Genomic DNA, 20,281 nt, shown 5'->3' with positions numbered 1-20,281 from the left:
ATACTGTAGAAACACGTAGCAAAGTCTAATAGGCCCATCTGTAACTGTCCTTTACCACAGCTAGGAGGCACTCTCTTCTCCAACAATAGAGATAACATGCAAATATGTTTAGTAAAGCATCTGACATAAAAGAAAAACAGACTCATTGTCAGTAGAAGAAATTAAAGTTGGTTGGCTCAAGAAAGGACTTTGATTCTGTTTTCTTAAAAAGAGTCTTTAATGTTTAGCGATAAACACTGCAGTATTTACAGAGGCAATGGTTTGTCTGAGATCTCCTCCAAATACGATGAAACATAGTGGGGGTGTGAGTGAAAAATCTCTGAAGCATGATGATGGCACATGGGGTTCATTACTTCATTCTCTCGCCTTTTATAACTCTTTGAAATTTTTCGTAGCAAAACGTAAAAGAAAAATGCTTGAGGAAACATCTATGAAACCCAAATCTTCATCAATAGGATCACATTTACTTGCTGAGAGTGACAGATATCCATCTACCAGAGCTGTTTTCCCCAGGGTCCGTTAGTTTCAAGGAGTAGAAACCTGCTCAGGACAACTGGAGAGGATGGGGTTGTAACAGTACAGAAGCATCCCACACACCAAAAGCACAGGGTACCTTAGGGTGGGAGTGATGGGGGTGTGTGGGAGCAGGACCAGAAACCACTCAGAGATCAAGGATGCTTCCTCATCTGGCTGGTCTTTGAGTGCCCCCAAGATCTCTTGGGTTTTCTTTCAGTGCATCCATTTTTTTTTTTTTTTTTTTTTTTTGCTTCTCTGGGCATCCAAGTCCGATTGACCCTGCTCAACTACTTAGACACTTAGGATTTAAGGACCCTTTGTTCTCTGGTTATAGCCTCTATTTCTCCAAGTTCATTTTCTTAGAGAAATCATCTGATAGTTCTGATTGGCTGATGAGGCAGCCAATAAACTGGGTTACCTGTGAGTCTCGTGCTGCTTCTGGGTCCGGTCAGCTCTGGTCAAGGAAGCTGGGATCACATGATACAAATGACCCCCTAGTAATGCTCTTTTCAGCAGGGATTGGTGAGGGTATAATTTCCTCCAAATGTTTTATGGATATAGGCACCTTGAACTTATCTACTCAAAACCTTTAAGAATCTCCAGAAAAGGGAGACTGCCATCCACCATTAAAAATTTACTCTCTCCAGAATGTGGCACACAATTTAGTTTACTTCCTTTTTCTCAGTGAGAATAGAGAAGAGCTGGTCACTATTCTCATGGTAAGACCCTCTAAAACATGCAGATTGTCATCTTCTCCCCCTTGGGCTGTGTTCTCTAGACAAAAATGGTCCCAAGGTTGAGTATCTACCTACAGCGCTCTCACTTTCTGGAAGAGCTAGTGTTGGGCATTTTAGAAAACAGAGCCAGGATCCTTCTCCCACAGTTGGGAGAGGCTATGCCCCAGGCTGTCTCTGCTTGAGAGGGCAGGGAAGTCTCTGCTCACAATTCCTGGGAATCCCAACTCTAGCGTTTGAGTTACTTCTTCTCCGTGTGAAGCATCTCCCAAGAGTGTTGAAAACCAAAGTTCTGACATCACTCCTCATTTTCAAAGAGATAACGGTACTTAGAGAATAGAGAATTTTAACCAGCTGGAGAAAAGATTAATGGACACTTAACAATGTCTAGGGCCATTGTGGGCTGGTGGGTTCCCAAACGTTCTCCCATCTTGGTCTTACAGTCACTTTGGGGTCTATCTATGGCCACGCTACTGGGACATGGCCAGGGAGGGATTTGGTAGGTGCAGTTGTCTTAAGGGCTGGCTGATGAACAGACCATGGTTCTCAGCCAAGCAACCCAGAGGCCCTTGTGGGCTCTGTTGTTAATCTCTTCTTAGACATAAAGGCTTCTTTAAAAGACTGAATAAACTTTATGTAAAACTCTACCTTATTACAGTTCATTTAAATATTATATATTATGTGCACTTACACATATAATTACATCTTATTTTATGTATTTTAACTATTTATATCAAACATATATAAAGTACACATAAACATTAACTGCAAGCTGAATTAAAATGTCCTCCTGTGTTTTCTTCTAAAACATTTATTGTTTTAGCTTTTACAAGTTTTGTATGGTATGAGGTAGGGGTTGACTCATTGTTTTCTCCACATGGATATCCTGTGGACCCAGCACCATTTATTAAAATGACCATTAGCTGGAAGCTCCATCCTGTCCAAACATAGAAGTATTCATAATTGACCACAGGTGCAGCCTGGGATGTTTGACAGTAGAGAAATGGTAGAAAGCAAAGTGTCTGGGTGTGTCATGGGTAGCAAAACATATAAAGAAAGGGGGTGACCAGGAGGGAAGGTGTCAGTCTCATGAGCTGTAAGCCCCTGATGGGGAAAAAAGTATCCCTCTCTTTTACTGCTGTACTTCCTGTGACTGGTAGACTCCCTGACATGCAATAGACCTTTAATGAATATTTATTTAAATGAGTTCCTGCCTCTAGAACTCTACTTCTTGCCATCCCAGGGTGAATCCTGATCGTAGATAGAAGTAAACCAGATATAAGATGCCACTGTCCCTTGTAAATGTGGGTGATGTAGGTTAACACCGTCTCGCTTGGTGATAAAGGGTCTGTTGTTAGAGCAAGACAAAGATAAGCAAGCGTGCGAGTGGCAGGTGTATGTAGCTGAAAAGCTAAGAGCTTCTTCCACATCCGCCTAGGGAAATAAGATGTCTACATAAGATAACTACATTGTGAGGCAGGCTATGATAAAAATCGAAAGAGTTACAGGGAGTTGAGCCTTATTCTCCAATTTACTGGTAAGAATTTCATATGATACAGAACAAAATCGATCATCCTCCCCGTTACTAAAAGATACTGACACCTTACCCTGTGCCAGGCTCTGTGACAAGATCCTTAAATGTATGGCCTTAGTTGTGGCACTCACAGTTTCTACCCATTAGGCTATCAGCAAGTACTTAGATTTTTCCAAGAAGCTGCATCCTCTGTGTAAATACAGACTCTTGAAAGTATTTACAAGTTTATGATGTCTCCCTCACCCACTTATCCTCAGCAGTAGAAATTTAAGTATATAAAACTTTCTGGGGGAGTTCCCGTCGTGGCTCAGTGGTTAGCGAGTCCGACTAGGAACCATAAGGTTGCAGGTTCAATCCCTGGCCTTGCTCAGTGGGTTAAGGATCAGGCTTTGCCATGAGCTGTGGTGTAGGTTGCAGATGTGGCTCAGATCTTACGTTGCTGTGGCTCTGGTATGGGCCAGTGGTTACAGCTCCGATTCAACCCCTAGCTTGGGAACCTCCACATGCCGCAAAAGTGGCCCTAGAAAAGGCAAAAAGACAAAAAAAAAAACTTTCTGGGAACTTTTCTTTTAACTTTTCCAAAGCCAGGGCCCAGATGACTATACCCTAGCTTTTTAAGTTCGTCATGAGTTCTCCATGACACTCCAGGGTTGACGGCTCATGAACCTAGATTCCAGTGATCAAACATGCAAGCCTGCCTGTGTCCTGTCCCTTAAAGTAATCAGCTGTCATTTCTTCCCCACCTGTGGCTTTCTAGCCTGCTGATCATTGTTTCCATCTTCCACGTTAACCTTCACCTTGGAGACCAACTCTTCGCTCTAAGAGGAAGAGTATTCATTCTTTGTGTAAAATAAAATGGAAATCCATCTTCCTCGTGGTGATGGATGACCTTTGTGGCGAATCCAGGTAGTCTCTTCCTAAATGTCCACCACAAAACTCATCCCCCACCTTATCAAATAAAAGAGAATGAAATAACTCAGTTCCGAATTGAAAGGAGAGAGCTAGCGAAACTCAGCCTGTCCCAAGCCAGTTGCCCACATTGATTGTATTAAAACACATTTTGCATCTTGTATTTGATTTGCCGCACAGTTTAACAGAAAAGTAACTTTATCTATTCTTTCCAATTAAACGAAGTAATGTTACAATCAATAATTCCTCCTGCTATAGTGTAGTAAATTAATGTCTGCCTATTGTTTTTAAATCACAAAGTGAGCATTGCTGTAGAAATATAAAATGGTACTATTTCATTTTAATCTATTTAATTTTCCATTCTTGAATTATATAATGGGGTTAAAACATTGAATAGAATTAATAGAATGAGTATTTAATTAAGCAATAATGAGTTTCTAAATGGATGCTCAAGGAAACTGGCTTTATAGTTTATGCAAGAATCAGATAACGGTCTTAACAAAGGCTGTAATAATTGTGTTGAATGTTTTCTATATTTAAAGATTTTTTTTCTGAATTCTCTCAGGAGTAGATTTAAACATAATCCAGTTCCTTGATTAGACTTCATTTTGCTCTCAAGGTAAATTCTGAATGCCTTTCCATGGCCCACAAGACTCTAGTAATCTGACTCTATCCTCCTCTGGGGTCTAATAGCAACCAGTTCTCCCTTGCCCTCTGGCCACGCCCACCTCCCCACTGTCTCACAAATGCACCATTCTCCTTCCACCACGGGCCTGTACACCTGCTGTGCCAGATGCCAGGAATGCTCTTTCCCCTCTCATCTCACTAATTCTCCTTCTTCCAGTTCCCAGGGGATATTTCCCTAAAGGCCCTCCCTAGATTGGGCCAAGTACCCACCCACCTCTCACCACTCCCCACAAGCTACAGGCTCTCCAATAACTATGTTATTTCTTCCCTAGCACTTAACAAATTTTTATAATTAAACATATGCCGTGTCTGTTTTGCTTACTAGTGTATCCCTAGAATTTCATATTATATCATGCTTGGTACACAGAAGTCACTTGCCAAATATTTGTTGGCTGGCTGGCTGGCTTGCTGGAATATGGATGGATGATGGATGGATGGATGGATGGATGGATGGGTGGATGGATGATGGGTGGGTGGATGGATGATGGATGGATGAGTGGATGGATGATGGATGGATAAATGGATGAAGGGATGGATGGATGGATGAATAGATGATTGATGGATGACAGCTGGAGAATGGATGGGTAAATGAATGGATGGATGATGGATGGAGGATAAATAAATGAATGGATGGATGATGGTGATGGATGATGTCTAGGTGGATTGATTAGCTAAATGTGGCTGTGGATACATTACCACCTTGAAGGCCATATTAGGGTTGTAATACAAGCCGGGAGAGTTTCTAAAACATTACCACCTTCTTGTTCCTCTTGGACTCGTTTGCCCACACATGAGGTATTCTGTGTCAGTCTCTTTGGTATGTGCTACAGACGTGGAAAGCTGTCATGGGAGAAAATGTACAGGCCTTTCTCACTTATACATGGCCTAAATATTAACTTTACAAATTCATCCTTCCATCCATCAGATCTTCATGTGTCAGCAGTGTGCTGTGAACGGGGAACTAGGGCTCAGCTATCTATCAGGTGCACCGCAGGCATTCGCCCAAAGTCCTAAAATCGGCACACACAGAAAAATGAGTCAAAGAAAAGTTTAACTTTTTCCTCACATCAATGGAAAAAAATAAAATTTTGTATTAAAGTATAGTTGATTTACAGTGTTGTGCCAATTTCTGCTGTACAGCAAAGTGAGCCAGGCACACACACATATACATTCTTTTTCTCATATCATCTTCCATCATGTTCTCTCCCCAGAAATGGGATGTAGTTCCCTGTGCTGTACAGTAGGACCTCATTGCTTATCCACTCCAAATTCAATAGTTTGCATCTACTAACCTGAAACTCCCACCCCCATTCCATCCCACTCCCTCTCCCTCCTCCCTCCGCTTCCCCTCCCCTCTCCCTCTTGGCATCCACAAGTCTGTTCTCCATGTTTGTGAGTTTGTTTCTGTTTTGTAGATAGGTTCATTTGTGCCATATTCTAGATTCCACATTTAAGTGATACGTATTTGTCCTTCTCTTTCTTTTTTTTTTTCTTTTTTTTTTTTTTTTTTTTTTTTTGCTATTTCTTGGGCCGCTCCCGCGGCATATGGAGGTTCCCCGGCTAGGGGTTGAATCGGAGCTGTAGCCACTGGCCTACGCCAGAGCCACAGCAACGCAGGATCCGAGCCACGTCTGCAACCTACACCACAGCTCACGGCAACGCCGGATCATTAACCCACTGAGCAAGGCCAGGGACCGAACCCGCAACCTTATGGTTCCAAGTCGGATTTGTTAACCACTGCGCCACGACGGGAACTCTTGTCCTTCTCTTTCTGACTTACTTCACTTAATAAGGTAATCTCTAGTTGCATTCATGTTGCTACAAATGGCATTAATTCATTCTTTTTCTGGCTAAGTAGTATTCCATTGTATACATGTACCACATCTTAATCTGTTCATCTGTTGATGCACATTTAGGTTGTTCCCATGTCTTGGCTCTTGTGAATAGTGCTGCAATGAACATAGGGGTGCATGTATCTTTTTGAATTATGTTTTTGTGCCAGGAGTGGGATTGCTGGATCACATGGTAGTTCAATATTTAGTTTTCTGAGGAACCTCCATACTTTTTCCCATAGTGGTTGTACCAATTTACATTCCTACCGGAAGTGTAGGAGGGTTGTCTTTTTTCCACACCCTCTCCAGCATTTGTTATTTGTACACTTATGACTTATGGCCATTCTGACTGGTGTGAGGTGGTACCTCATTGTAGTTTTGATTTGCATTTCTTTAATAATTAGTGATGTTGAGCATCTTTTCATGTGCCTACCAGTCATCTGTATGTCTTCTTTGGAGAAATGTCTATTTAGGTCCTAGGCCCATTTTTCGATTGGATTGCTTGTTTTTTCGTTGTTTCTGTTGTTGAGTTGTATGAGTTGTTTGTACATCTTAGATATTAAGCCCCTGTGGGTTGCATCATTTGCAAAGATCTTCTCCCATTCTATGGTTTGTCTTTAGGTTTTATTATGGTTTCCTCTGCTGTGCAAAATGAAATTTTTAAAGCCCATGAAAATCAAGTATGGTAAGAGGAACAAACAAAGTGTAAAGTATCTGGTGTCTTTGAAAGTTGTAAAGCAGCCCTGCTGGAGACGTTCTGGAGAGCAGGGGTGTCAGCCCATCGCCCCTGCTCTGGAGCATTCTAACAAGGGGAAGAATCAGGCATTCACTCTTCGTCTCACTCCCTTCACATTTCATCTCAGCCTTCATCTTTTTTTTTTTTTTTCTGCCATATCCACAGCATATGGAAGTTCTCAGGTCAGGGATTAAATCTGAGCCACAGCTGCCACCTATGCCACAACTGCCACAATACCAGATCCTTAACTGTCTGTGCTGGGCTGGAGCCTCAGCAGCAACCCAAGCTATCACACAGACAGTGCCGGATCCTTAACCCACTGTGCTACAGTGGGAACTCCTCAGCCCTCACCCCTGATGCCAGGCCATGTTTCCTATATTTAAGACCTTTCATTCACTCAGCAAACATATACCGTGTCCTTTCTATGCACTAGCCTCATGCCAGGGGTGGAGAGAAAGCCATGAACAAGACAGACACACATGGAGCCTCCAAACGTCCTCAAATCATGATCTGTTCCTACAGTGTCTTCATCTCAGTCGTGAGGCATTCACCTGCCTTGACAAGGCAACGTCTCACCTATGGACTGGATGTAAAAGCTTTCCTACCTGACTGATGGTTCCAGCATCCTCTAGTCTTAGCACTCCCCAACCCACTGAATAGTCTACTGTTGTCCCAAGGTACAGTTTCAGAACAGCAACAAGGACAGGTCTGCTGTGATCAGTGGGGACAGAGAACCGGTCTGGCTCTGGGCCACAATAGGGGATAGAGGACTGGCCTAAACAACAGGGATCTTGATGGGCATGAGTACTAGAACTTGTGGAAAGCAGACATGACTGGAAATCCGAGAGATGAGGATCTGACCTTCGATCCACTCAATGACTTTGGAAAAAATTCTTCCCTCCTCCTCTGTGTCTCTTTCTTCTTGTGAACTGTGGGATTGGATAGCACTTGTGTCACCACATCCCACTGCTGGCCACGTGGCAGAGAGCAGTTACTGATGACAGCCCCTCTTCCTGCCCAGCCCAGATGTACTGCAGGCCCCTCTACACGGAGCTCAGGCAGCCTCCCAGTACACAAGGCTAGGCTCTCACATCTTTACCTGGACTGTCCTTGACCTTGGACTCTGTCATGCTTCTCAAGCTGACCTGAATATTGGAATTATCTGGGCAGGTCAAGAAAATACTGAATCTCAAGCCTTATCTGAGACCAACTGAATTGGAATAGGTTTTTTAATTTTATTTTTAATGTTTTCTTACTGTTGTTGATTTTAGGGCCACACCTGCAGCATATGAAAGTTCCCAGTCTAGGGGTCAAATTGCAGCTGCCCTTGCTGGCCTACACCACAGCCACAGTGACACAGGATCTGAGCCCATCTGTGAGCTTCACCATAGCTCAGCACACCATTGCCAGATCCTTAACCCACTGACCGAGGCCAGGGATCAAACCTGCATCCTCATGGATACAGCCAGGTTCCTAACCTGCTGAGCCACAATGGGAACTCCTATTTTTAAGTGTTTTTTAAAAGTCCCTCAAGGAGATTCTAACATGGCTGGGAATGACCAGTCTAGACTTCAAGCTCAGGAATCCCATGATTTTTTGTGAGAGGGAGGGAAAATAGAAAATAGAAATTATTTAAACCAGAATCAGAGGAATCAGGTCAAAATAATTGTTTCTTGGAGCTGTTCCTACCTGGCGGGGCCCTCCACGTCCCTCCTCACTCCACCTCCTTTCCACCCTGCATCCCTGCTCTAAGAATTTCCCAGCATCCCTTTTGGGGAAGGGAAACACCTCCCCCAGGTTGGCTGAGGTGCAGGTGCAAGAGACAGATTAGTTCCCATCCCCATCTTGTCCCCCGCCAGGCACTGAGATTAAGGCTTCTGATTAATGATTTGCAAGTCAATTAATCAGCCACCACTTTTGAAACCTAATTTCTCAAATTACTTCTCTTTGAACACCAGGGCTTTTCAACATTGCCTGACTGTCTCTAGGTTCTCTTTCCTACTAATGGAAATTCCACGGTATTCCTTCTTCATGTCAGCTTATTGGTATTACTTGTTTGTACAATATTTGCAAACACATTACTGTTCACCTGTAATGTGTCAGAGGTAAGCACCCAGACAATACTTTATGCTTCCAGCTCAAAGGAAAGTGCTAACGATGGCTCGTGAAATTCTCTGTCTATGGGAAAGCTGATTTTTCATTTATTGATTCATTTCCACCACACCTCCTTGTAACAAATGTTTGAGACGTATAACAATAAAAACACAGGTACAACAAGGCTCCAAACAATTGATTTACATGTTCCCTTAGAAAATGCTTCTTTTATAGCATCATTTTTGGCATGGTTGTTGGGGTATATTTTGTACATTTGATTGTCAGCTGTTGATAGAATTGACATAGCGATAAATCTGATTCCGTCCTTAATATTTTTTAAAAAATACCAATTTTATTGTGTCATAATCCCATTATATTTTACTTGAATGCCCAATATTTTTATGGGTTTCTCTTTTGTATTCAGCGTTTCATTTTACATGTTGAGGATTTTTTTCTGGTATTTTCATATGCAATCTTTTAGAAGTGGGTCTGTTTCCATTTGAATCATACAAGTTTGCAAGAAGTATTAGTATTAGTTGACTTATGAATTACTTTGTGGAAATTTTTGAATAACATATGAAGTGACTAGGTTACCATCAACCTGTTCATTTTCTTTTGATGTAGTTAATGTATACGTTACATTTTTCTGAGAAATAACATTGGCTTGGTAATGGATTGAATATTGTAGATATAGTACAGTTTGACTGTGTGAGGGCTTCCAAATGTTAAACCAAATGATTCTCAACTCTGAATTACTTTTTAATAATTACAGTAAATATGGTAAGCAAAAAAAAAAAAAGAAAATGCTTTTTTTTTAAGTCCTACTAAGTGTGGACGAGGGTCGGACAGAGTACCACATCTTAATATTCCTCTGTTATTCTTTATTATTTAACAAGATGCTATGGGTCATGTCCCCAATAGCAGGCATATGGCAAAAGCCCCATAAATGATCTTCACTGTGGTTTGTTTTGTTTGTTTCAAAATAGTGACAGTAATGGCCTGCCTTGTTTGCAGTTTCAAGCCACAGTTGAGGAAGGGGCCGTGGGAGTTATTGTCAACTTGACAGTTGAAGACAAGGATGATCCCACCACAGGCGCGTGGAGGGCCGCCTATACCATCATCAACGGAAACCCCGGGCAGAGCTTCGAAATCCACACCAACCCTCAAACCAACGAGGGGATGCTCTCCGTTGTCAAGGTAAGGACATAAGGACGCTGCCACCTGCTCCTCCATCCTCACCTGAGCACCCAGGGCCCCAGGTTGAGGATACAACAGCCCTGGTCTTCTCCTCCTCCTAGAATTTAAATAGAAAAAGGCTCCAGCTTAGGGGTGTGCTTGTACTCTCACAGCCATAAAACCAACCTGCTCTACAGGTTCCAGAAATTTCAAACTTATGTGTAACCTAAAGAAAAAAGAGACTTTAATTTTTTTTTTTTTTTTGTCTTTTTGCCATTTCTAGGGCCGCACCCACGGCATATGGAGGCTCCCAGGCTAGGGGCCGAATCAGAGCTGTAGCTGCCGGCCTACACCACAGCCACAGCAACTCAAGATCTGAGCCGTGTCTGCGACTCACACCACAGCTCACGGCAACGCCAGATCCTTAACCCACTGAGTAAGGCCAGGGACCAAACCCGCAACCTCATGGTTCCTAGTCGGATTTGTTAACCACTGCACCACAACGGGAACTCCAAGAGAGAGACTTTAATTTTTAAGTGAGATTCTCCATATGTTTGATAATGAATTATCAAAGACACACACAAATGGGATCGGGGAATGCTTTTTAAAGATCCATGCTCAATATATATAGATGCTCCATTTCTTCTTCATCTTTCTGGGTGGAGTCTCAGTTGCTCTCCTAAACACAGCAGATAATCCCACACACAGGATGCTTCTCTGTGTGAAAACGCCTCTGGGCAGTGCTGCGCAGCACGCTGACCTCTCTCTGCTACGGGGGGCGGGGGGGGGGGACCTAGAAGGCAATGTGACAATGACTGTAAAGGGAGGGCTCAGAAATGTGGGAGGGAGGGGGGGGCAGCAGAGCCTGTGAGACTGGCGGTTGGTCCCCAGGTCCTAGAGGGAGGGATCTGAGAGGTTCTGGGAGAGCTGCTGCCAGACCAGGACATCCGTTGGAACACGGCTTCTTTTCTGGTGGGTGAAAAGCAAGGAGCAATTGTATTTGTTTTTGTTTGTTTGCTTGGCTTTTCTTTTTCTTTCTTTTTTTTTTTTTAAAGGCCTCACCCACCGCATGTGGAAGTTCCCAGACTAGGGGTCGAATCTGATCTGCAGTTGCCAGCCTATGCCACAGCCACAGCCACAGCCACGTCAGATCCTCAACCCACTGAGCGAGGCCAGGGATCAAACCCACATCCATAGGGATACTAGTTGGATTCATTACTGCTGAGCCACAACGGGAACTCCCTGTATTAGTGACCGAAGCAGGAACGTTGCCACTCACTCCCTGCGCACCCTCGGCCAAGATACCTGCTTTCTGGACCTCAGTTTCCTCATCTGTACATTGAGGATGCTGGTACAACCCACATCTCCAGGCTGTTGTGAGCCGGTCACGAGCTAATGCGTAAACCATTTAAAACAGTGACCAGCGTTTGGTGCCTGCGCGAGTTTCCTGGGGCTAACACAACCAGGGACCACGGACATGGTGGCTTAAAACCGCACACACTTGTTCTTTTGCGATTCTGGAGGCCCGATGTCCAAAATCAGTTTTACGGGGCTGCTTGGTGGGGATGCTTCCTGGAGGCTCCGGGGAAAACTGATTTCCTCATCTTTCCCAGCTTCTGGAGGGTGCCTGTATCTTCAGAGCAGCAGCCCAATATCATCCTCACTCTCTCTCCCTCTCTGACCTTGACCCTCTGCTTCCACTGTCACATCCTCGTCTTCCTTTGACTTCCCTGCCTCCCTCTTTCAGGCGCCCTTGAGGTTCCATTGGGCTCACCTGGATCACCCAGAATGCTTCCCCCAGCCCAAGCTCATTAGCAGAGTCCTTTTGGCCATGTAAGGTGACATTTGCTGGTTCCGGGATTAGAACATAGACATACTGGGGCGGGAGGGGGTTCATTATTCAGCCTAGCATGGGGCCATATAAACATCTGCACAAAAGTTTCACAATATCCCTAGCAGCAGGTACACCTGAGAATGGCAGATCTCAGAGAAGCTTCTGGCTTCCTGCAGAGGATGAGGGGTCTGGGTTTCTTCCAAGCCCCGCCCTTTTCAGAACCTCATCTGAACCGAACCCCAGACGTCCGTCTGAGAAGAGCCCCCTCAGGCCTTCCCAGTGTTTTTTTTGCCTTGTCAGGACTCCCAGGGGCCCTGACCCTACCCCCTGCTTTCAGCCCTCTCGTTCATTTCAAAGCTGTGCCAGTCATAAAATTACACAGCTGCTGGCTGTCCTCTGCAGCTAGCCCTGCCGTCAGGCAAGTTTCCAAACCTGCAGCTGGCAGACAAAGCTTGGATAAATATGCATCCCCACCACAAAGCCTGAAGGAGCACAGTTCTCCTGTGTCTGTAGCAGCTTGAGGGAAATAAAATACAAGCAAGACTAGACTGACAAAGAGTGGCCTCCTCCCCCTACCCTCCTGCTTCAGCCCACAACGCTGTGGCTCTGAAATGTCAGCATAGAGAAGAGTCACCTGGAATGCTAGCTAAAATACAGGTTCCTGGGCTCGCCTTACACCTGCTGGGTCAGAACAGGAGGAAGAGGTGATGCTTGTGTTCTTAGAGCACAGCCTTCTGGATGAGCCCTGCTGTAGAATGAAGAGCCTGGGACTAAGTGAGTGGACTCCCTTTGCTTCAGAAGTGGGACAGAAGCCGCCTGCCACATGAATTTGTGTAAAGGGCCTTGAGCTCTCTTTGCTTCTCAGCACACCTAAGGCCTGGCTAGGCTCCCCAGGCTCTCCAATTTGCTAGCAACCCAGTGTGTTAGCTAGGGATGCTGAAAGCTTTGAGTAACCGAATGCCAGGCTGATGGTAGCTTTAAAAGTTAATAGGAATTTAATGATCTTTATAATTAGATGAAGGTAGGCCCATCTAAGATTGGCTGGCAGTTCAAGGTGTCAGAGAGTCAGCAGGGGGCATCTATGCTGCTGACTTTTCTTTTTCCTCATGGACAGAAAATGGCTGCCAAAGCTCCAGGCATCACATCTCCCTGCTGTTGTGTTCAAAGGCAGGAAGCAACGAGACAGCCTGGCAAGTGAGAGAGGGTGTGCGTGCTCTCATGTGCCCCTCTCCTCCCATTAGGGAAAAAAATACCTTTTCCATGGGTCTCCAAACAGTTTTCCTATGATCGGCCCCCCCATGATTGGCCAGGTGACACATGCCCACTCTCAGCTGCAAGGAAGCCTGGAAAGCCCAGATCTTTCCTTTGGGGCCTCTGCAGTGAGAGGTAGGTAAGCGAGAAGATGGCTGGACACGGCCATGCTGCAGCCCAACCACAGCTAGTTCTGCCCTAGCCGGTTAGCAGTCAGTGTACTTAGAACCAGAGGCAGTTAGTCTCAGGATTGTGTGGTGAGTGAGGGAGTCTGCCGTCCCTGCAGGACTAAATCTTAACACTTTGGGCAAATGGGTAGCTGTGTCCTCTTTAAAGCCTCTGGTCAAAAACACCCTAAGTTGCTTTGTAAAGCTATTCCAAAGCTGTCAAAGAGCTACTCTCTCAGCTGAATATAATCCATCCTGCATTTTAAGCCTTTTCTCTCGTTTGTCCTCAGAGAGAAGGACACCTTGAGAAAGCAGTCATCCTTGAGCCCCGAACCTGTTACAGGCTTAAAACTCACTGTCAGGTCACTTCCAAAGCCTCCCTCTTGCAGACAACAAACCCCAGATCCTTTACCCGGCCCATGTGGGCAGCGTGTCCAGCCTTGAAATCCTCCAAGGCAGTGCTCCACACCCTCTCCTGACACTTGATGAAATACTAACTGAATTGCCTCTCTGAAACTTTATTGGAAGTGTTTTCAATTTCCTTCCATCCCTCGCACAGAGACCCCGAGCCAGACAAATCACATTAGTGAGGTCATGGGCCCAAGACAGCAGAGGGCTCCTTAATCCACCATGACCCAGGGCAGGCCTCGGAAGGGGTGGGAGCAGAGACCCACATTCCACCAGCTCCGGGTGGACTGGCCCGTGTGCGCCCCCTGGAATCACTCCCCCAGTATTGTGCAAATGGAAGAAGTAAGCGCTGGAGGGGTTCTGCTCCCCGGAAAAGGCTCAGCGCTCGCGCACGCTCTCTCTCTGTTTCTCTTTCTCTCCCTCTCTCTCTCCCCTCCGCCACCCCCTCAATCCCTTCCTTCCTCCCTCCCTCTCTCTCTCCCTCTCCCTCCTGCCCCCTCTGTCTTTGCCACTGCTCGCATCTCCATTGCTCAGAGGCCCGCCTCCTACTCAGGAATGTCAGCCTGGCACATACCTGAAGAGCCCGTGGGGAAGGGCAGTGGCCCTTCCAGCTGTTTCTGGCCCACCTTCCTCTTCCTCACCATCTTACCCGCCCCCTGTTATATCGACTCCGGGCCAACCTGTGTGTAAAACACCCACTTTCCCTGGTCTGACTACGATCCTTTGTGTTAGGACTTGACTGATGACAAAGCTGAGACTCCAGGAGATGCTGTGATGTGCCTGTGGTCCAGGAGTTATTAATTACAATTTTTTTTTGTCTTTTTGTCTTTTCTAGGGCCGGTCCCGCGGCATATGGAGGTTCCCAGGCTAGGGGTCTACTCAGAGTTGTAGCCGCTGGCCTACGCCAGAGCCACAGCAACTCAGGACCCGAGCCACGTCTGCGACCCACACCACAGCTCACGGCAACACCGGATCCCCAACCCACTGAGTAAGGCCAGAGATCGAACCCACAATCTCGTGGTTCCTAGTTGGATTCGTTAACCACTGAGCCATGACGGGAACTCCTAATTACAATTCTTATGGCCAGAACTTGATCCCCTCCCCTCTGGCTCTGGGAGCAAGGGACGCTTTCAGCTACTAAGCTGTGTCGCTTCCCAGCGTGAATGAAGCAGCCCAGGGTTGGCCAGAGGGTCGTTTTCCCATTCAACCTGCCGGGCCCCAGGTATCTCCTGCACTCTTTCCCCAGCCTCGCTGTTCTCACCTGCGACCCCGGGTTCCCAGATCCCATAAGACCTGAACTCCATCTGCTGAGTGGCTGAGTGAGTGTCATCCATGGCATTCTATGATGGACAGGACACCGGATTAACAATTCTCATAATGGGACTTCCCATTGTGGCTCAGGGGGTTAAGAACCTGCCCAGTATCCATGAGGATGTCGGTTCAATCCCCAGCCTTGCTCTGGCATTGCCACCAACTGCAGCATAGGTCGCAGATGCGGCTTGGCTGGGGCAGAGGCTGGCAGCTGTAGCTCTAATTTGACGCCTAGCCTGGGAACTTCCATGTGCCACACGTGCGACCCTAAAAAAAGAAAAAGAAAAAGAAACAATTCTCATAACAGACTTTTCTTAACAGCAGCTGATTTAGTCCACTCAGCAGTCGGGGGGATGTGGGTACCATCAGCCCCTTTGCGAAATCACCTAGAAAGGGCCTCAGCAAGGCGGCTCATTGGAAGGACAGTCTTCCATGTGTAGGACTGTCCCGGGCATGGCTGTGTGTCTGGTCTGACTACCTCCTGTCCAGTAGGTGGCCAGAGAGCTCCTGAGCCATGGGGACAATAAAAGTGCCTCCACGTGTTCCAGTGCCCTCATGTGGCAAAGTGCCCTGTAGCTTAACCCTTTGTGTCTCGGCCTCCTGAATCCTTTTCCCCAGACGACACGCTACTAGAAAAGGCCCGCCCGCTGGAGCTCCCAGGAACATCAGGGTTGTGGAGTCACAGGCTACACATGGGAGGCCTTTAATGTCCCCATTGCCAGTGAGTCACCTAAGGAGATCTCGCAGTGAAGGACCCGGATCTCTGGGGGTCACGTGATCATTGTCAGTTCTCAGGCTAATGCGCTCATCAACCTCCACACCTACTTTGATATCTGTATGTTTCATACTCTTTGTCCTAAGGAGGACCCCACATCGCATAAAGCTTAGCCCTGGATCCAGCCCTGAGCAGCCACCACGGTCTGTGGTCTGCCAGGGGGCCTTTGTGCCAAAGCGCCTTCCCTCGCGGGAGACCCACGTGCTGAGCCCCTCTCTCTGCCTTCCAGCCTCTGGACTATGAGATTTCTGCCTTTCACACCTTGCTGATCAAAGTGGAAAACGAGGACCCCCTGGTACCCGAAGTCTCCTACGGCCCCAGTTCCACCGCAACTGTCCACATCACCGTCCTGGATGTCAACGAGGGCCCGGTTTTCTACCCGGATCCCATGATGGTGACCAAGCAGGAGAATATCTCCGTAGGCAGCGTGCTGTTGACGGTGAATGCCACAGACCCCGACTCCCTGCAGCATCAGACCATCAGGTGAGTGAGCGGCTCGGTCGCCAGAGATGGGAGGCAGGCAGGAATTGCTTTTCTTTTCCCCTTGAAGGGGCCAATGGTCAGGAGCAAACTATCGTGCAATTAAACTTGTGAAGGATCTGGGTGAGCGGAAAGTTTGTGCCCTAATGAAGAGTTGGCGGCTGATGGCACCAGGGGACCAATCTCACAAGGTGGGACCACTGCCCCTGCACCTGATTCCTGGCAACAGGGTAGCCTGGGAGGAGAGTGGCTTCAGGGCTGTGTTCCTAAATGACCGGATGGTCTGCCAGTAGCGAGCACAGTGCGGAAGGGACAAAGAGAGACGGCACTACATACAGCCCCCCCCCCTGCATCTCGGACACTTAACCTGCTTTATCTTTGTTATCACTTTCTGAGAAAGGCTTGGCTAACTCCAGGTACCGCTGAGAGTATGAGGAGTTCAGAGAGGTTGGGGAACCTCCTCAAGGCTGCCCAGCTCAGTAGCAGAGGCATCAGGATGGAAACATTGCAATACCGTCTACACAGTCCATGCTCTCCGCTAAGGGCTCTGGTCCTTAGAAATGGCCTCTCAAGGTTGGGTTTTCCACTGATGATTGGCAGGCCAAAACGTCTTCGCATTTTTGGTCCTTATTCCTTAAGCTCTGTCCAGTGCTTCAAAAGAAGGGATTTTCATAATGAGATTTAACGACGTGATCATTACCCACAGCGGAAACGAGATACCTTGGCTGGTGCGCCGTTTCCCAGTAGGCACATTGGCATGCAGGTCCAAATGCACGCTTGTCTCTGCAAAAGAAAGTTATTAATCTTTCTCTTCAAAAATCTCATCTTCTTCTTATATGAGGTACAGATAATCAAGTATTAGACACACTGCAAATAAACATGTGTCTTATTTTCCTGATTTGGAACACCTGAAAATGAGCCACCGTCTCCACGTCAGCCAGGGGACCATGGAGCAAGCTGGCGCAAGCTATTTTCCAACCTCAAAAGGGGATTTATTTTTCCAACAAAACTTTCTGAAATGTCAGATGAACTTGATAAAAGTACAGAATAATACCAACTCTTGTAATAACATGAATCCGAAGTAGCCGGTTTTTTTTTTTTTTTTCTTTTCTCTCTTTTTTTTTTTTTCCCCCTTTTTCTGCTCGGTCTCCAGCAACGGGAACATGCAATGTAAACATCAAAGAGAAAGCTTTCCCTAAGTACTTAAGGGGGAAACTTGTAAGGAGCATTAGGGTAGTTGTTGTACAAATTTAGGATGTCTTCAGGGGAGGGTAACTGTTGATTTGGTCTCCTACGACAGGAGGTGGAAGAGGGGACTCCTGGAGGGTAGGACATGGATTTCAATGGGGTCGATATTGTTAAGCCTGGAACTTGGCCTTTGTTGTATCACTTGGCTGCCAGGCATTAAAGTGTTAAGGGGAAGGGCCGAAGCAGGTGTCTGAGATCTGGGAGTAGCGGTCCCACCGCGGGGGAAGAGGCAGCGGCACAGGTGTGTCTGCCAGGGTTCTGTGTTTTAAGACCAGCTCTGGCTGACTTAGGTAAAAGGGAGAATTTGCTGAAAGAGTCTACCAAGAGTTTATAGAATTTTTTCCCACTGGTAACCACTTGTTTTTTTCTCTATATCTGTGAGAAATACATTGCGTTTCTATTTCGTTATATACATTCATTTGTTTTCTTTTTTTTAGATTCCACACATATGTGATAACAGAGTATTTGTCTTCCTCTGTCTGATTTATTTCATTAAGTGTAATATTCTTTAGGTCCATCCACATTTTGGCAAGTGACGGAATTTCATTCTTTGTGATGGCTGAGTAATATTCCACCGTGTATATAGACCACCGCTTAATTTGTTCTTCTGTCGATGGGCATGTAGGTTGTTTCCATGACTCAGTTATTGTAAATAATGCTGCTATGAACATGAGGGTGCATTATCTTTTCAAATTAGTGTTTTCGGGGTTTTTTGGATATATACCTAGGAGTGGAGTTGCTGGGTCATATAGTAATTCTCTTTTTAGTTTGTTGAGGAGCCTCCATACTGTTTTCCATAGTGGCTGCACCAATTTACGTTCCCACCAACAGTGTAGAAGGGTTCCCTTTTCTCCACACCCTCTCTACCTTTTATTATTTGTAGACTTTTTGATGATGGCCATTCTGACAGGTGTGACATGATACTTCATTGTGATTTTGATTCGTATTTCTCGGATGATTAGTGATGCTGAGTAGTTTGTAGAATTGAAGAGTATGTTTAGAAGCAAGCAGAGATGACACGGAACTAGGGTGGTGTTGAGTCTCGAGGTGATGGGACCTGACAGGTTGGCACTTCAGGATCTCTGAAGCCACTGTCCACTCCAGCACAGTCCACCTCCAGCCACTGTCCACTCTTGTGCCACTCACAGTTCACGTGCCCAGGGACGCATCTGCTTCCCTCCACCTGAGCTGGAGCCATGAGGTCCCAACTCAGGGCACCTTGATGGTCAACAGGGGTGATGTTCCCAGATGTGGCTGCCCCTCCCGGTGGGCAGCTGCTTGAGAAGGGGGAAGGAAATTTCATCTGGCGAGTGGAGTGTGGTGCTTAGAGCATGGTGACAGGCCCCAGAAAGCAGCCCCAGCAAACCGAGTTAGGGGACAGGATTCCAGCCTGGAGAGGGGGTGGGTGACCGGCGAGAGCCAGGGCATTGAGAGGCACCAAGGCCAGGATCAGCCCTGTGGAGGACAAAGACAGGCTGCTGGAACCAGTACACAACGGTTCCCATTATTTCTCACACAGAGTGGCGATGGCGCCCCCTGTGAGAAAAGGGGATCAGAGGAAGCAACTTGTAAATAATTGGATGCGAGACTTGTGATAAAAAGCAGGAACGTAGAAAGCTCTGAAGAGCTTCTTATTTCTAGAGTTGGTCATCACAGGCGTAACTCCCAGTCACAGTGGCAGAGGGACTCTTGCCAAGAATGCATGTACGAAATTCAACATGTGGATGAGGGCCTCCAGCTTGTGAAGTCAGGTGCTCAGAATATATGCTTTCCCCATGCGTGGCTCTGCCCTTGCCTAGGTTGGCTTCACCCTCAGTCCTATCAGTGTGGCTCTAGAGGGTCAAGGCCACCCACAAAGCCAGCCCTTGGTCCTACCGGCAGAAAGAGATCCTTCCCAGCCAAGAGTCCTTGCCCGAGGGCCAGGTTTGAGTCTCACTGAGCCAACTTGGGACACACAGCTGTCTCTGAACCAAAGAGAGGTGCAGGTGGGATGTGCCCAGGGCTGGTCCTGGCACATGTCCACCCTGGACCCAGCACCCAACCACGGTGAACTGGGGTGGTTGCCCAAAGGAATGCAGAAGGTTCTTCCCAGAGGATGGGCACGGGTGCTGGGTCAGCAGGGGCCACAGAGAGGTACTGTGACCAAGTTCAGTGTCACACATGGCCTCGGAAAACATAGCCAAGGTATTTCTGTGGCTGGTTTTCCTGGGAGTTGTAGCATTTACAGATGGGGCTGCGGAGCAGGGTCTGGACAAATCCCTTTCCCAGCATTATATATGCACGTGCACACACACACATACGTGTGTGTGTGTGTGTCTGTGTGTGTCTGTATGACATTTCTCTCTCTGGCCTGACTCCTCAGATCCATTCCTTCCTGCTGGGCTCCAGAGTCACCCAGAAGTGACCCTTCTCACCCTGGCACCGACTGAGCCTCCCTCCGCACCGCCCCCCACTCCTTCCCGGTGCCACCCCCCCCACCCCTGCCCCCGGTGCAGGTTCTGAGCACATCAGAGGCAGGGATAACATCCCTGACAGGTTGAGCTATTGTCGCAGGAACTCTTGGGGGAGAAGAGGCTCATTAATTATTTG

General features: G+C 46.8%; 1 protein-coding gene across 2 annotated transcripts in view; it reads left to right on the top strand.

Moving 5' to 3' along the window:
* Window positions 1-20,281, top strand: part of CDH13 (cadherin 13) — a 1,025,127-nt gene that overhangs the window by 910,022 nt on the left and 94,824 nt on the right. For both annotated transcript variants that reach the window (XM_047789670.1, XM_047789669.1), the window contains exons 9-10: window positions 10,057-10,239; window positions 16,194-16,447. In XM_047789670.1, the coding sequence (XP_047645626.1) occupies window positions 10,057-10,239; window positions 16,194-16,447 (437 nt within the window). The remainder of the gene's footprint in view (window positions 1-10,056; window positions 10,240-16,193; window positions 16,448-20,281) is intronic.

This window comes from Phacochoerus africanus, chromosome 8 (assembly GCF_016906955.1).
Source record: "Phacochoerus africanus isolate WHEZ1 chromosome 8, ROS_Pafr_v1, whole genome shotgun sequence".
NCBI classification, from domain to species: Eukaryota; Metazoa; Chordata; class Mammalia; order Artiodactyla; family Suidae; genus Phacochoerus; species Phacochoerus africanus.
This window is presented reverse-complemented; position numbering and strand designations above follow the sequence as displayed.